The sequence below is a fragment of the Carcharhinus amblyrhynchos genome, chromosome 8 (assembly GCF_965287045.1).
Source record: "Carcharhinus amblyrhynchos chromosome 8, sCarAmb.v2.hapA, whole genome shotgun sequence".
NCBI lineage: Eukaryota > Metazoa > Chordata > Chondrichthyes > Carcharhiniformes > Carcharhinidae > Carcharhinus > Carcharhinus amblyrhynchos.
In genome coordinates, this window is record NC_137331.1 from 100,014,080 (window position 1) to 100,032,560 (window position 18,481).

At 41.6% G+C, this 18,481-nt stretch overlaps 1 protein-coding gene across 8 annotated transcripts in view; it reads right to left on the reverse strand.

Annotated features, from left to right (window-relative positions):
* The window catches only part of zfat (zinc finger and AT hook domain containing), a 213,970-nt gene that overhangs the window by 91,176 nt on the left and 104,313 nt on the right, over window positions 1–18,481 (reverse strand). For all 8 annotated transcript variants that reach the window (XM_080194577.1, XM_080194576.1, XM_080194573.1 and 5 more), the window contains 4 exons: window positions 16,629–16,799; window positions 8,081–8,344; window positions 4,079–4,243; window positions 2,997–3,150 (listed from right to left, as the gene is read on the reverse strand). In XM_080194577.1, coding sequence (XP_080050703.1) covers window positions 2,997–3,150; window positions 4,079–4,243; window positions 8,081–8,344; window positions 16,629–16,782 — 737 coding nt within the window. In that variant the 5' untranslated portion in view covers window positions 16,783–16,799. The remainder of the gene's footprint in view (window positions 1–2,996; window positions 3,151–4,078; window positions 4,244–8,080; window positions 8,345–16,628; window positions 16,800–18,481) is intronic.

An 18,481-nucleotide genomic window follows, 5' to 3' on the forward strand; every position in this document is an offset into this window, starting at 1 on the left:
CATTAACTTATTTACAATCAGAAAACGTCAGCCTACAATTTCTGAATTTGTTCATAAACCGGTGTGTGTGTGGGGGGGGGGGGGGGGGGGGGGGGTGGTGGGGGGGGGGGGGGGGGATTCTTCCAGCCTACTGCACCACTTTAGTAGTGGAGCATGCCAGGACGCTCAATCGGAGGCCATGTAGTGGGCTCCCCACTGGGTGCCATAGCCTCCGCGTACCTCTGGCCACCAGATTTCCAACGCAGAGCAAAAAATATAATTTACATTATGCTTTCAATCCAATTATCAGGCCCAGGATTGAAGTCTCTGGACCCGATAGAGTCACTCCACCTCCCCCCCACCCCAGGAGTGTTTCACTCCAACAGGGTTTACAACAGCTCCCCACCTGTGGGTAGCTGGCGGCCCAACCCCACTGGAGTGAAGGGGAACCAGGTAGGCACCCCAGGAGCTCGGAGGTAAGGGGGGATGCCCTCTGGGCATTGCCAGCTTGGCAGTGCCAGCCTGGCCCCCATGGCACTGCTCAAGGAGCAAAGTGGCACTGCCCAAGGGGGCATCTTGGCTCTGCCCACCAGGCATCAGGCAATGACAAGAGGGGGGGGGGGCAATGGGCATGGGGCTTATAGAGGGCGGGGCCTCTGGGAGAGATCATGGGGGTTGGAGGTCCCCCTGCCACTCTGCACCCAGCCATGATAGAGGGAGATGGGCCAGCGATTGGGGCTGGCCATCAGGGTTGGGGAGGTGGGGAGAAGAGGGGGTGGGGTGAGGGAGGGGTGATCAAGGCTGGCCTGGATACGGCCAGGAGGCCAATGATCGGGTGGTGGGAGGGAAGGGGGGATTCACTCAGCCAGCGATAGAGGGTTGCTATGGGTCAGCGATTGAGCTGGCCAGCGACTGGGAAGCCAGCATTGTGGGGCTACTGTGCATGTGCAGTGGCCCGCTCAGTGCTATGCTGCCAGCCTCTGGGGTGGGAATAGGCCCCGCCCACTGATTTCTACTGAGGTTCATGCTAGTGCACTCTGAAGTGCACAGAGTGTACGAGATTCATTTTGAAAATCATGCTGAAAAAGCCAGCTGGATTTTTATGTGAATTTGACACAGAAATTTTTTTTGGGAGAATCCCATCCCAGATATCAGAAAGTTTCAGATGTGGTTATGATCTCTATATTTTTTGACATATCCGGCATACAGTACATTATTGTTAATTATTGATGGCATTAAAAAAATTCACAAATGATTTATCCAACTGTTGTGAAATCTGTTTCCAAACAAACATTGAATGAGCAAAGAACTGACTCAGAATCACCGATCAAATTGCACTTTTAGGTGAGAGATCATGCAGTGAATAAAAATTGTAAATCCATGCAGCAGTGAAACAAAAAACAATAAATGCTATAAGCTCAAAGTTAAGTTAGAAACTGATCTTGTTGGTCCATCAAGGCAAAGGTGATGTTCAAACAAAAATGGCAATGCTACTTGATCTGGGGGTTGGACATCCCAGCTGGGCTCATCCCAAAACCCGAAAATCCCTCTCAAGATCAACCGACCTTTGCGTGGTCCGACCCCCCGCTCACTACAATTCCCGTGGTGGGCAGGATGGGAAAATATCCCCCAGTAGGGTTCAATGGATATGTAAGTGACTTTAAGGCACCCAGAAGGTTCTGTTGTAAATAGGACAGGATACCACAAGATGAAGGAGTTTTAGAGTGATTGGAAACTGATGGAAGTATGTGACAGATTGGTCAACTTCCCAGGAAGGAAGAAAAATTAACTGTTTCTTTGATTATTATAGTATTGAACAATGTTGTGAAAGAGAGATTTCTGCAGGCAGTTATTTTCAGTATAAAGTACTCATACCATTGAGTTACCATCTTGAACCCCACATGAAATATTCCTTAATATTTGGTGACCAAAAAGGTTTCATCTGGAAATTAATATACTGTGCCCTTCTACACATTAATTATCACTTATGAGGAGGTCAACAGATCTGTATAACAGATACTTAACCAAGGTCTTGTACAAGGTAAAAATGCATGCATTGTTTACTGTCTTATAAATACACTGGCACCATTTTTACTTTGGTTATATCTTCATCAATTGGTCATGAATCTTTAGAGATCTATCTACTTAATGCCTTCTCCCTAGTGTTGCATACTGGAGTTGTTGATTAATCACAGCAATCTATCTTTATCAATTTATGTTCAACAGATCTAGACATAATACAAGGAAAACCCCAGCTGAAAGAACTTTGGGAACAATAGATCCAAAATCAACACTTGGCACATGTCATGGCTCCAAATATAAGAAGTCATTTCTAAAAGAAACCTATTTAATTTACATCAATACTGTCTCCTGTCACCTTTAGGCTATCAATTTTGGAGACTTAAACTGACATCAACTTCAAGAAATCAAAGAAAAAGTACTCATGTAATGTCTTTCATGACCACCGGACATCTCAAAATGCTTTATAGCCAAAAAGTGCTTTTGAAGTGTAGTCACTGGTGTAATACAAAAAACATAGTGGACAATTTTGCACATAGTAAACCCCTACAAATAGCAACATGATAACGATCGAAGGATAAATATTCAGGACACCAGGGATAATTCCTTTCTTCAAAATAGTGGCATATGATTTTTTACATTCAACAGAATGGCAGATGGGGCCTTGGATTAACATCTCATCCAAAAGACGGCATCTCCAACAATGCAGCATACTCTCAGTACTATTCTGGAATGTCAGCCTTGATTTTCATGCTCAAGTTGTGGGACTTGAACTTAGAATCTTCTTGACTCAATGATTCTCCCCCAAGCCCAGGCCAATAGTCAGTAAAACTGATAATAGGTAGAACTATTTTGTCAGTGTTCCTTCATGATTAATACATGAAAAATAGAACGTTACCTCCATCCACCTTCAGTGGTGGAGATAGTAAGGAAAGAAGTTAATTGAAGAAAATGGGCCTATACAAACTCAACCTAATTTTTCTGCAATGCAGACACACCTGAAAGAATTCTGAGCCAATTCCAAAGGTGCCTGCTGAATAGCATATTCCTGGTAACCCTTGCGCAAAGCTGATTCTTGGCCAATACTTTCCGGCTCAGCTGCTGGGGCTTCCTCAGCTGGAGTGGCCTCAACAGGAATAATCTTTGTGGCACCTAGAATATATAAACAGAATATTTCATGGTTGCACAAGTTAACAAATTCAAGGTTTGACAAGAATGACATTTTATTGAAATAGAAACATGAATCATTCTTCCAGATACACTGATCAACACCTAAAATTAATTGGATCTGAGGTAGTGGAAACAAAGGTTACAATTTTAAATTTGAGAAGTGCTACCATTGGGATTTGTGTAGGGGTTGGAAGGGGAGTGGGGGCCGAAGGGAAAGAATAAGTTTGGCACATTTGTCAGAGTCTTTTAAAACTCAGCCTTTTCATTATCATTCAACTTCCTGATTTCCTGTCCAATCAGCTGCAGCAAGCACAGTTTGCTTGACTCAATCACAACTCTAGTGTTTAAATGTACAAGTTGAAGGAGTTGGAGCTGGCAGAAAAAGAACTGAAAAGCTTATCACCTGCACGCTCAAGTCAAAGTCTTGACATAGATCAAGTATAACAATAACCCTTGTCAAAATCCCTGGAGAATCCCAAGGTTATACGTTGTTCAGGACTGAAAAACAAATGTTAGCCACTCCAGTTTCAGCAAATTTTATATCCACACTGCTGTTGTCCCTTTAATTCCATGAATGTCAACTTTAGTTTCAATTCTATTCTGTTGCAATTCATCAAAATGCTTTTATATCAAATCGCTCACATTGCCCTTATCAGCTACCTGTGTTAATGCATGAAAAAGCTCAAGTTAATTAAACATGATTTGCGTTCAACAGAAAAGAGGGGAGGAAGAGCGGAACATCTATGCAACCACCATTAGAATAAAGCTTTCCTTGTTTGGCTACAACATGGGTTAGCTCCGAAGCACTATCAATTAGTAACAGTGACTGCATTTCAAGCTCATTCATTGAAAGTCAAGCACTTTGAGATGAAATGAGGTGCTAAATAAATGGAAGTCCATTACTGCTCACCTGGAATAGCTTCATGTGCTGCAAGAACCACACTGATAATTGGCTTCTTTCCTCCTGCGTTTTGATCAGCATCCTTAAAAATCAAATTTTCGTTCCTTTGTAAACGTGGTCTTTTAGCTGCCCGCTCTCTTTCATCATCCAGCTCTACTTCAGGATCCGTTTTGTCTAGAGAAAGAAATAGAGATCAATTGCAGCAGTGGTACACCATAATTTATCCCTAATCCAGTTTCAATCCGAATACAATTAATAGTGACTGCAACTCAGAAATCAATTGGAATCATGGGTGAATTGAGTGCCTTTTCTCACCATGAAGAATGTGAATGGTATCCAATAATTTATTTATATACATGATAATAAGGAATGTAACCAGTTTTAGGATTTCAGAATCCTAAGCAATTGATAAGCAGCTGAATTGAGTTAAGACAATTATGCTGTTGGTATGGATGGGATGTACATACAGCAGACAGCTGTTGGGCAGTTTGAGTACTAGCTGTGGTTATGTTGGTGCTGACTTACTCTATGAGACTGATGCTTGCCTTGGGTTTTGGATGTCAATGCCACTTTGCACTAACTCATTGTGCGCAGGTAAACAGCAGTAACAGCTTGCATGTTGCATAAAGTTCACATAAGGTATTTATAATATTAGTAATTTGCACCAGCAGCCAATTTTAAATATTCTGCGCACTTGCATTACTATGCTCAGTAAAACAGCCAACAAGATCGCAAAACAGATAAGAGTGAGGGAAGCTGTTAAGATCACCTCAATATAGTCACTAAGACAAAAGGCTATGCTCCCCCCGTTTGCATCTGATTCTTGAATGGCCAAGTTTTGCCTCCACTATTCCACCCAGTGAACCCTTCCAAATGTTGATGCATTTTCCTGTAGATATGTTCTTCCTCACATTACTCCCAAACCTTACGTTTACCAGTTTTAACCTGTATCCCTTGTTCCAACACCAGTACTCCGAATGAACTTTATGAGATATGTGTCTGGTTTGTGTAGCTGGCATGGTTCTGGCATAGAATCATAGTTCGCTACAGTGCAGATAGAGGCCCTTCGGCCCATCAAGTCTTCACTGACCACAAGCCCACCCAGGCCCTACCCCCATATCCCTACATATTTTACCCACTAATCCCTCTAACCTACGCATCTCAGGACACTAAGGGGCAATTTTTTTATCATGGCCAATCAACCTATCTCACACATCTTTGGACTGTGGGGGGAAACCGGAGCACCCGGAGGAAACCCACGCAGACAAGAGGAGAATGTGCAAACTCCACACAGTGACCTGAGCCAGGAATCGAACCCAGGTCCCTGGAGCTGTGAAGCAGCAGTGCTAAGCACTATGCTAGTGTGCCGCCCCATCTTCTTTTAAAGGTGTTAGATTTTACGTATAAGTTTTCAGCTTTAAAATAAGTATATAATCTGTCTTGTACCTAAAGAGTGGTTAGTATGTTAAATTCACTGCCACAGGGTGCAGTGAGGAAAACATAAGAACATAAGAAATAGAAGCAGGAGTAGGCCATCTCGCCCTTCGAGCCTGCCCCGCCATTCAATAAGATCATGGCTGATCTGAATAAGATCATGGCTGATCTGTTTTATCATGGCTGATAAAACAGCAGAGATGCATTCCAGGAGAAGCTAGACATGTACAAGACAGAAATAAATAGGGTTATGCTGATAGGGTGTGAAGCAGAGGTGTGGGAGGTGGGATGTGTGAAACATAAATACTAGCATACACCAACTGAGCCAAATTGTCTGTTTCCATGCTATGAATTTAATTTAATTTTATAATATTTGATGAGAGGTATACCTCAGCCAAGTCTGATCATTATCTCACTGAGTTATCTTAATGACAAGATAGAGTACAGGAAAGAGATAGAGAACCTGGTGAACTGGTGTGATGACAATAACCTCTCCCTCATTGTTAATCAAAATTAAGGCGATAGTCATCAACTTCAGGAAGTGTATTGGAGAACATGACTCTGTCTACATAAATGGAGACAAAGTAGAAATGGTCAAGAGCTTCAAGTTTTTTAGGTGTCCAGATCACCAGTAACTTGTCCTGGTCCCCCCATGCCGACACTATAGTTAAGAAAGCCCATCAATGCCTCTATTTTCTCAGAAGACTAAGGAAATTCAGCATGTCAGCTATGACTCTCTCCAACCTTTACAGATGCACCATAGAAAGCATTCTTTCTGGTTGTATCACAGCTTGGTATGGCTCCTGTTCTGCCCAAGACTGCAAAAAACTACAAAACGTTATGAACATATCTCAATCCAACACGCATGCCAGCCTCCCATCCACTGACTCTGTTTACACTTCCCGCTGCCTCAAAAAAGCAGCCAGCATAATTAAGGACCCCATGCACCCTGCACATTCTCTCTTCCACCATCTTTTATTGGGAAAATGATACAAAAGTCTGAGGTAATGTTTCAACGGACTCAAGAACAACTTTTTCCCTGCTGCTGTCAAACTTCTGAATGGACCTACCTCACATTAAGTTGATCTTTCTCTACATCCTAGCTATGACCGTAACACCACATTCTGCACTCTCTACTTTACTTCTCTATGAATGGTATGCTTTGTCTATATAGTGTGCAAGAAACAATACTTTTCACTGTGTACTAATACATTCAACAATAATAAATCAAATCAAATCAAATCAAAAAAGTATCCACAAAACAGGACATTCAGAACTTTGGGAATATACTTAAAGAGAATAGAATTTTGTCTGCCCAAAAACAAGTCAATTACCTCATTTTGTTCCAGCTGAAATCAGATCTCAATTGAGACTTATTCAAAATTGGTTACCAGATCTATATAACTTTGCGTAATTTGTATTTTTACCAGTGGTACTTTGGAAATGACATGAATTATTTCATGCTAAGTTAAATATTTCCATCAAGGATTCCACCAATCCAAAAGAAATCCGTTGGAGTTATCTCAAAAAATGTGTGGAAACGAAAGAATATTTACAACTGCTGCTTTGTTTATCACAATTAAATTTCTTTGAGAGAGCCTTAAACAGATATTAGGCCTTAATTTACATATTTTAAATTCAACCCCTTTTTAGGTGGCAGCTATAGCCTTATGCAATTTCAAGCCAGACTTGTCCTGGAAGCTACCCTGTTAAAATGGGCCTCTTAGCAACCATTTCATACTTAGCATGCTGCACTATGAGGTCCAAAATATTAATCTCATGGGTGTCAGCCAAGGGTTATATGAAATTGTGGAGACTTCTGTTCTACCCTCCAGGTAAGCTCACAGTCCACAAGGAACCATAAGCATCCCTTTCGGTTACAGAAGTTAGCACTGATGCTCAGAGTGTCAAGAACCCAGGTTCAATCCCAGTCTGTGACTGTCATGTGTTTGCACATTTTCCCCAGGTCTGCATGAGTTTCCTTTGGGTGCTCCGGTTTTCACCTCACAGTCCAAAGATGTGCAGATCAAGCAGATCAAGTGGATTGGCTACACTGAATTGCCTATTAGTTTCCAAAGATATGCAAGATCAGTTGGATTGGCCATGCTAAATTGCTCAATAGTATGCAAAAATGTGTTGGTTAGGTGGATTAGCCTTGGCAAAGGTGCAGGGTCATGGGAATAGGGCAGGAAAAGATAGCCTGAATAAGAAACTCTGTCAGACAGTCAGTGTAGACTCAATGGGCCGAATGGCCGGCTTTTGTACTGTAGGGGTTCAATGATTATATGAGGTGCTTATATAGCTTGAGGGGTACTGCTCCAAATCAAAAAGGGGGTGGCAAGGAGGCAGCCCTCATGAATTACTACACCAGTACAGGAATTGAACCCACACTGTTGACATCATTCTGCACCACATTCTAGATGACTGACCTAATCAATCCTCACACTGTCCTTCCCCCATACTCTATATACAAACAAAACATATAAAGACAAATATTATCCAACAGAAAAGTAAAACTGCATCCCCAAAAGTGCGACATTAAACCCAGTGTGATGTTTGGTGATAAATAGGTATTACCATCTTCTGCTTCATCTTCTTCCCCATCGTCCTTCAGTACAACAAAGCAGCGATGTTTCTGCAGTTGTCTCCTGTTTGAGAATTTCCGGCTGCACTTCCTGCAGTCCAAGCTATCCAACTCCTCCAATTCCTCGTCTTCTTGATCAAGTTTATTTTCTGCACTCAGGTTGCAACTGCCAGCATCTCCTGACTCCTCTGCTTCAGCGTAGAATTTTTTCTTTGAACCTTTGGGTCTTCCCCTCTTCCTCTTCACAGCTATTGTTCCTATATTAAAATAGAGTTAGAAGACAAACAAACATATCAGAAGTGCCCACATTCCCTGAGATTGTGGTTAACATTTCCATACTATAATGACCAAGGATGTAACACCAGAGATATACAGTTAAATGCAGCAGTCCCTGTTCCAACCTGGGGTAACAATTGGGAAGGCAGTGGCCAATTGAGGTATGGAAGAGATCATTTCCCAAAGATTTATGTCTTTTGAACCTATTTATTGCTTCACAGCTTTCATATAGTAGTAAAACGTGAAGGAGGCTATTGTACCCATTGAGCCTGAACAGAAATTATAAATTATAAAACATAGAACATAGAACACCACAGCGCAGTACAGGCCCTTCGGCCCTCGATGTTGCGCCGACCAGTGGAACCAAACTAATGACCCTCTAACCTAAACTAATCCAATGTTATCCATATGCCTATCCACTGACTATTTGAACGCCCTTAAAGTTGGCGAGTCCACAACTGCTGCAGGCAGGGCATTCCACACCCTTACTACCCTCCGAGTAAAGGACCTACCTCTGACATCCGTCCTATAATTACTACCCATCAATTTAAAGCTATGTCCCCTTGTGTTAGCCATCACCATCCGAGGAAAAAGGCTCTCACTGTCTACCCTATCTAACCCACTGATCATCTTGTATGCCTCAATTAGGTCACCTCTTAACCTTCTTCTCTCTAACGAAAATAACCTCAAGTCCCTCAGCCATTCCTCATAAGACCTTCCCACCATACCAGGCAACTTCCTGGTAAACCTCCTCTGCACCCTTTCCAATGCTTCCACATCTTTCTTATAATGCGGTGACCAGAACTGTACGCAATACTCCAAGTGCGGCCATACCAGAGTTTTGTACAGTTGCAACATGATCTCACGGCTCTGAAATTCAATCCCTCTACCAATAAAAGCTAACACACCGTATGCCTTCTTAACAACCTTATCAACCTGGGTGCCAACTTTCAGGGATCTACGCACATGCACACCAAGATCCCTCTGCTCGTCGACACTACCAAGAGTCCTTCCATTAGCCCTATATTCTGTCGTCCTGTTACTCTTTCCAAAGTGAATCACTTCACACTTTTCTGCATTAAACTCCATTTTCCACCTCTCAGCCCAGCTCTGTAGCTTATCAATGTCCCTCTGCAAACCGTAACGTCCATCCTCACTTTCTACAACTCCTCCAACTTTGGTGTCATCAGCAAATTTACTAACCCATCCTTCTACACCCTCGTCTAGGTCATTTATAAAAATGGCAAACAGCAGTGGCCCCAAAACAGATCCCTGAGGCACACCACTTATAACTGAACTCCAGGTTGAATATTTCCCATCAACTACCACCCTCTGTCTTCTATCAGCTAGCCAATTCCTGATCCAAACTGCTAAATCACCCTCAATCCCATGCATCTGCATTTTCTGCAGTAGCCTACCATGGGGAACCTTATCAAACGCTTTGCTAAAATCCATATACACCGCGTCAACTGCCTTACCCTTATCCACCTCTTTGGTCACCTTTTCAAAGAACTCGATAAGGTTTGTGAGGCACGACCTACCCTTCACAAAACTGTGTTGACTATCCCTAATCAATAAAGGAAAACATTTTAGCATTAGCACTAGATACTGTTGATAAGACAACATGTCTAGTTTTAGTCTAGTTACTACACGTATATAAGTAAGACACCTTCATTCTCCAAAATTAGACTCAGTCCTCTCTTTAATTGGGTTTTAACTTACTTAATTCTTGTAAAAGTCCTTCAATTTCTGTTACTTGCTAAATGTTTTTCCACTTTCCCCTTTAGCTCTTAGAACCATAGAAACATTACAGTGCAGAAAGAGGCCATTCAGTTCATTGGGTCTTCACCGATCATTCCTCATGGTCATGATCTTGTTAAAAATATGGGTGCTTTGTTTTACGGTGAAAGGTTGGGCAGACTGGGCTTGTATCTACTGGAGTCTGGAAAAATAAGAGGTGAGGTAACCTTGATCCTGAGGATTCTTCACAAAGTGGATGCGGAGAGGCTGTTTTCTCTTGTGAGAGAGGATTTCTGGACTCATTGGCCATGACTCTCTAGAATAAAAACTAAGTGCTGCCACCAGTGGGAATACTGGAGTGCTTCCTGCTGGCACTGGCAACACTTGTTGGATTGGATTCAACTACCTTTTGTTGGTTAAAAAAAAATTCCCAACAGGAAACACGCTAGCCAGTCTGGCTTCACGGAGATCAGGGTGCCATTTTTAAATTTAAATTCTCATAGACTGGAAGACATGCTGATGAAGTGCATTGGCCGTGATAAATTCTCCCTCCATATAACCGGACAGGCACCGGAGTGTGGCAACTAGGGAATTTTCACAATAACTTCATTGCAGTATTAATGTAAGCCTATTTGTGACATTATTAAATAAGTAAAAATAAATAAAGGAAATAGCACCTCCCCCCACCCCCTGCACGCCAATGGTAAGATGTTTTTTCGGAGAAGTGGTGCAGACTCAATGGGCCAAATGGCCCCCTTCTGCACTGTAGGGATTCTATGGTCACAGCCTGCCAATCTGAGAATGATGCATTTAATCTTACTCTGTTTTCTGTCAATTAACCAGTTCCCAATCCATGCCGGTATATTACCCCCAATCCTACGTGCTCTAATTTTGCATGTGTGGCAGCCGAGCAAAAGCCTTCTGAAAATTCAAATACACCACATCTATTGGATCCCCCTTATCTATTCTGATAGTCACATTTCTCAAAGGCCTCCAACAGGTTTGTCAAACATGATTTCCCTTTCATAAAATCCATCTTGACTGTCTTCAATCATTATTTTCTAAGAGTCTGACCATCATATTCTTTATAACACAGCTAGCATTTTTGCTATTCCTGATGTCAGGCTAGCAGGTCTGCAGTTTCCCGCTTTCTCTCTTCCTTTCTTAAGTAATAGGGTTACAATGCTACCTCTTGAACTGCAGGATCCACTCCAGAATCTATTGAATTTTGGAAGATGACCACCAAGGTGTGCACTATCTATACAGCAACATCTTCAAACCTCTGGCATGTAGAGTGTCAGATCCAGGGGGTTCATTTAAAGTTTATTTATTCATCACAAATACTCTTATATTCAACTGTAATGGAGTTACTGTGAAAATCCCCTAGTTGCCACATTCCGGCGCCTGTTTGGATACACAGAGGGAGAATTTAGCATGGCCAGTTCACCTAACCTGCACATCTTTTGGACTGTGGGAGGAAACCGGAGCACCCAGAGGAAACCCAAGCAGACACAGGAAGAACATGCAAACTCCACACAGACAGTGACCCAAGCTGGGAATTGAACCCGGGTCCCTGGCGCTATGAGGCAGCAGTGCTAACCACTGTGCCACTGTTTATCAACTTTCAGTCCCATTAATTTCTTAGTATTACTTTTTTTTTATTAATTCTAATTTCTTTCAATTCCTCATTCTTACTAGAGCAATAGTTCTGCACCATTCTTGGAAGATTTTTTTTTGCATCGTCTTCCAGGATGACAGACACAAATCATTTGTTTTTTTTCATTCATGAGACATGGGTATCACTGGCTCGCCAACATTTATTGCCCATCACTGGTTGCCCCAGTTTTGAGAGGCAACCACATTACTGTGGCTCTGGAGTCACATGTAAGCTAGACCAGGCAAGGATGGCAGACTTCCTTCACTAAAGGACATTAGTGAACCAGATGGGGTTTTCCAACAATCAACAATGGTTTCATGGTTATTAGCAGATTCTAAATTCCACATATTTTTTATTGAATTCAAATTCCACCTCCTGCCATGGTGGGTTTCAAACTCTGCCATTTCCTGATTTTGCATCATAAACATTGTCTCCGCTTGTTTTTTTTTAAATGCACCCAATGGCCTCCTCTCTCATACCATCCATCCAACCATGCCAAACTATGCCTCTTGACCCAATGTTATACCTTACAACTCATATGCCAACTTAATGCCAATTAATGCCAAACCATGCTCCACCACTCTTTACACCTTCCATTCACTATGGGCAGACCTAAGGATCATACTGAAATTAAACTGGCTTATTATGAAGTTCTAAGTATCTACTTGTTACAGGCTTCATTTATAAAGCTTCTGATGGTATGCTGTGGAAGCAGTCAGGCATGACAGCTCTTGGGACTATATGACAGACATTCAAAATTAGTACATGTATCAATTTTTTCAATACAAAGACAGAGGGGATTGTTTTTACAAACTTTAGAGAGTGGGAAATTTAAATATGAAAATGGGGTTTGTTTGAACTCAACCAGACATGTTCTTATGCTGACAAATGGACTCTTAAATTTACTGCTTTCCTCAGAGCTTGGTCACAAAGAATGGAGGAGATTCCCAAGAGGAGATCTGTTTATAATATATATAAATAATTTGGAGGAAAATGTAACTGGTTTGATTAGTAAGTTTGTGGACAACACAAAGGTTGGTGGATTTGCAGATAGTGATGAGCACCATCAGAGGATACAGCAGAATATAGATCAGTTAGAGACTTGGGTGGAGAGATGGCAAATGGAGTTTAATCTGGACAAATCTAAGGTAATACATTTTGGAAGGTCTAATACAGATGGGAAATATACAGTAAATGGCAGAATCTTTAAAAGTATTGATAGGCAGAGGGATCTGGGTGTACAGGCACACAGGTCACTGAAAGTGGAAATGCAGGTGGAGTAGTCAAGAAGGCATACAGCATGCCTGCCATCATCAGCCGGGGCATTGTATTTAAAAATTGGCAAGTCATGTTGCAGCTTTATAGAACTTAGTTAGGCCACACTTGGAAGTGTTCAATTCTGGTCGCCACACTACCAGAAACATAGAACATAGAACAGTACAGCACAGTACAGGCCCTTCGCCCCTTGATGTTGTGCCGAGCTAAAGGATGTAGAGGCTTTGCAGAGGATATAGAAAAGATTTACCAGGATGTTGTCTGGTATGGACAGCACTAGATATAAGAGGTTGGAGAAACTTGGTTTGTTCTCAGTGGAACAACAGAGATTGAGGGGCGATCTAATAGAAATCCACAAGATTATGAGGGGCATGGGCAGATTGATAGTCAGAAGCTTTTTCCCAGGCTGGAACAGTTAATTATTATGGGGCACAGGTTTAAGACGTGAGGAGCAAGGTTTAATTAAAAGAGATCTATGAGGCAGGTTGTTTACCCAGAAGTGGTGGGTGCCTGGAACTCACTGCCAAGGGAGGCATTGGAGGCAGATACGATCGTGACTTTTAAAAAGCATCTTAACAAATACACGAATAGGATGGGAATAGAGGGATATGGTCCCCGGAAGAGTAGGGAGTTTTAGTTCAGTCGGGTAGCATGGTTGGTGCAAACTTGGAGGGCCGAAGGGCCTGTTCCTGTGCTGTAATTTTCTTTGATCGTTAGGACAGTGGAAGCATTTTAGCAATGTCCTCAAAGCATCCCTGAAGAGGTCATGGGAGAGCTTCAGGAGTCTGTGACCGACCAAACTAGAGAGAAGAACTAATTGGGAAACATGTTGAACATATTGAGATTTTGTCTAAAACATACCAAAAATATCAAAGGTAGCACACAAACCTTCAGACAACCCATTTATACAACAGTTTGGGCACCACCATGTTACAACTTAACTTAGAACCCAAAAACCAAAGTAGAAGAAAGTCAAATCAAGAATATATGGCACATTTACATTCATCGTGAACTCAAGCTTCTTGAGAATTTTATTTTGCTGTACAATGATGTGGTACAGTAAAAAATTTAGCGATGAGGCAGTTTTATCTTCCAGGCCATTGAATGACTACAATAACAGTTAGTTCTGTTTCTCGATCATATTTCTTGTCTGGGCCTTGTTACTATTTGACCATCTTATTTGCAGACATGTTTCTTTTTGACGACCTTGCGACGACGACGACGACGACCTTTGCATTTAGGAGGCTTTTTCGCTTTCTGACATTTCCGCGGCTTGCAACCCATCGCTGTGTCTGAGCTTGATGGTGCAAGGTGTGTACGTACCTTGTGCTGCATTACATGCTTATATAGCTGACTAAACAAGCGTGTTGTTCTTCATAATATCAACACCATTGTGATGTCAGTTTAGCTCACCTACACTGCAGGTTTTTGAGGCCAAATATGGCATGTTTCAGGTGACATTTGACCCTGATTATGACATCAGTGTGATCCTACTGCCTTATTAGGCACTAATGTTGATCATTACCACCCACTGCATCGTCCTAATTTGTGAAATTTCTGTTAGGTAAATTAAAAGTCTGTAAAAAAAGGCAAAGATATAGATAGGCATGCTACTACACTGGCAAAGCCTCAGATTATTCACAGTGCCATGTAGGTTTACAGAAATTTGAAACTACAATCAGCACATCATTATTTGCATTTACCTTCTTTTCCTTAATATAAATGCAACAACCCAATTTACCTATTAAAGATTTTAAATTTCCTGAGTTCCTAAATTTCAGATAAAAATGGCAGATGGGATGGGGTTTTAATTCAGATAAATTGGTCTGAAAGTTCTCCAATACATCTCTTCTTATTGGCAATACAAACTAAAAACCTTCAGTTCACTTGGTTTAAATGAAAGAATTGATTTTAATCTATACCCACAGTTGTTTTTCATATGAATGGCAAAGTTGACCCAAATTACAATGCTGTAATTAACCACAAGTGAATGAAGTTCTTCACTGCTACCCTATTGAGCAAATCATGAACACAAGCAGTCTCATAAAAGAGGGTAATTTACTGTTCAATATTCTGGAATCCCACACAAAAACAGAAATGGCTACGATAAACCAATATATGACCAAAACAGATGATTTGGTTATTTATTTCATTTTTGTGGGGATATTTTGTGTGCAAAATCGACTACTGTGCTTCCCAATATTGAAACAGTGACTAAACTTTATGAAATACCTCACTAACTGTAAAGAGCTTGGAGAAGTTGTGCTTGGTGCTACACAAATCTAAGCTTTATCTACACTATATTTTATGTGAAGATTTCATGTGAGTCTCATGGAATCTGCTGACATTTGCTTGTCTGACCAGCTCCCCCAAGCTGCACAATCCCTCACCACAGCCAATGGCGGAGGAAAGAAGGAACCCTCCCTTGTTGCCTCCACGGACACAGCCATGCTTGAAGATGATAGATGCCACAGCTGGGCAGTATGTTCATCTCCATCTGCTGCTCTGAGGTCAGCTAACAGTGCTCTCAACTTCAAAGCAATGATTAATGGTAATTGAATACCCTCTCTGCTAGTTGGTCCATTTTTAAAATGTCGTCTTAGAACTACAGTAGCCATTGAAGTGTCATTGTCCAGATTAATGGGCTCCACTACTCCCCCATTGTCTATTTTGTGCCAGTGTTAAAATTGGCCTCTGTGTTCTTGGGAAAGGTGGGGAAAACTCATCCTAAAACTAAATATTTCTGTCCAGATCATACAGTTCCACCAAAATTACTTTTAGCTGATTTTTAACCTGACTACTAGAGAAGGCCTTGAGGTTGGCAGGCATTTGTACTACTGCACCCAAAAAGTGAATGGCAGTGCATTTGTTTGACAGTTCTACAATTGAGGGGAAAGTAGGACATGATAATTAATTGAACCCAAACCCATGGCTGAGAAATCCTTAAAAACAAGACACTCTCCTTTAGGCCAGCATTTCCTCCGCTGACCAAGACCATAAGAAAGGGTTGTGAAAAGGGTTCCATCACACAAAACCAGCTTTCCATCCACTGATTTCGCTTACACCTCCTATGGCCTCAAAAATTTTAAAGAGTGGCTTAAATCTATGAGAGGAATATTGTTTGAATTGGAACTTGTAGTGATATGTTAGTGGATAAGAACTCTATCTTGTCATGTTTAAGTATTGTTCAATTGTAGACGTTAAATTAATTCATTTGTTATAGTTAAACTCTGTTGTTAAATAAATTTTATTTTGAAAAAAACTCCCAAGTGTATTAATAGAATCACAGCTAGAGTGAAACATCATATCCTCAATTTGCCAAAATAGCATATTGTTGAGGTCTTATATGATTTCATTATATACCCTGGTGTTTCTGATCTGATATCCTAACACATCTAGTAGCAGATTCTCAATATTAATTCTTACTCTAATTTAGTTCCCTAATCCAGCGATGGACTTCTTGGTAAAAGAATCAAACTGGCTCTAAGAGCTAGCAGTGCTACAATTTGCCTGAATACAAAGGAAGAAAAAATATTATTCTGGAGTAGATACAAGAGTGGGTGCAGTGGGTCAGGATTATTTTAGGGTCCTACCTTCTTCACTTCTCTCAGATCTTTCAGGTCCAGGAAGAGGCCGTAATGGGACAATAAGTTCGTCTGGAGCCAGATCTTCCTCTGCATGCTTTTCAGAGACATGAGTTAGTAGCTCGCCTCGGCTTGGGGAAAACAGGTTACAGAGTTTGCACATGAAGATGGAAACCAGCTCTGGATAATCAGGGATGAGAAAGAAAAGCGGTTAGCGACAGAAGAAATGCTCAGCTTTAATAAGATTACATGTTCTCTGGAAATTCCACCTAAATGAAAATTGCAGGATGTTTGGGAATCCCTAATTTGGAGTTTCCAATTCATAACTGTAACCTCCTGTTCTGAACATGCAGACTATAAACTGCCAAAGAAGCAATTATCAAGAGTTTTAGAATGAGCTTTCCCTATCTTTCCCAAGAACACAGAGGCCACTTTTAACACTGGCACAAAATAGACAATGGGGGAATAGTGGAACCCATTAACCTGCCCATTGTGACTTCTACAGGCCCTAAGTTTCAAGTAAGAGAAGACATTTTGGTAGGAAGAATGACGCAAGATGGTACAAGCCAAATGGTGCAATATTAAAGCTAATACAGGAATAGAAAACTAGGGATCTTTGTGTACAAACCTTTGAAGATGGTTAGAGGAAATTCCAGAGCTTGGGGCAAGACAACTGAAGGCGCAACCACTAATAGTGGAGCAATTAAAATTGAGGATGTTCAAAAGGTCAGAATTACAGAACCATAGATATCCCAGACATTTTGATTACAGAGTTAGGGAGGGGCGGTGATAGACGAATTTGAAAACAAGTATGCAAAATTTAATTTTTTAAATTCATTTTATGGGATGTTGGCGTTGCAGGCCAGGCCAGCATTTATTTCGCATCTCTAGTTGCCCTTCACAAGGTGGTGGTGAACAGCCTTCTTGAACTGCAGCAGTCCCTGAGTTTGTGGAAGGGGGTAGCAATCAAGCAGGCTACCTTGTCCTGAAATAGTATTGAGCTTCTTGAGTGTTGTTGGAGCTGCACTCATTCAAACAAGTGGAGAATATTCCATTATACTCCTGGCTTGTGCCTTGTAGATGGTGGACAGGCTTTGGGGAATCAGTAGGGGAGTTACTCAGCAAAAGAGTCTTAGCCTTTCATCTGCTCTGGTAGTCATAGTATTTATACAGCTAGTCCAATTCAGTTTCTGGTCAATGGGAACCCACAGGATGTTGATAGTGGGGATTCTGCGATGGTAATGCGAATGAATATCAAAGATCGTTCTTTTGTTCGGAATGATCATTGCCTGGCACTTGTGCAGCATGAATGTTGCTTGCCACTTATCAGCTCAAACCTGGATATTGTCCAGGTCTTACTGCATTTGAACATAGAAACATAGAAATCCTACAGTACAGAAGGAGGCCATTTGGCCCACCGAGTCTGCACTGACAATTATCCCACCCAGGCCCTATCCCCGTAATCCCACATATTTACCCCACTAATCCCTATAACCTACCCATGCCAGGACACTAAGGGGCAATTTAGCACGGCCAATGCACCTAACCCACACATCTTTGGACTGCTACAGTGTCTGAGGACTCAAGAATGGTGTGAACATTGTGCAGTCATCTGCGAATATCCCCACTTCAAATCTTATGATGGAAGGGAGGTCATTGATGAAGCAGCTGAAGATGGTTGGGTCTAGGACATTACATGTGAAACTCCTGCAATGATGTCCTAGTGCTGAGATGATTGACCTCCAACCAAAACAACCATCTTTCTTTGTGCCAGGTATGACTCCAATGAACAGAGTCTTTCTCAGTTTTGCACAGCTCCCTAATGCCATACTTGATCAAATGCTGACTTAATACCAAGGGCA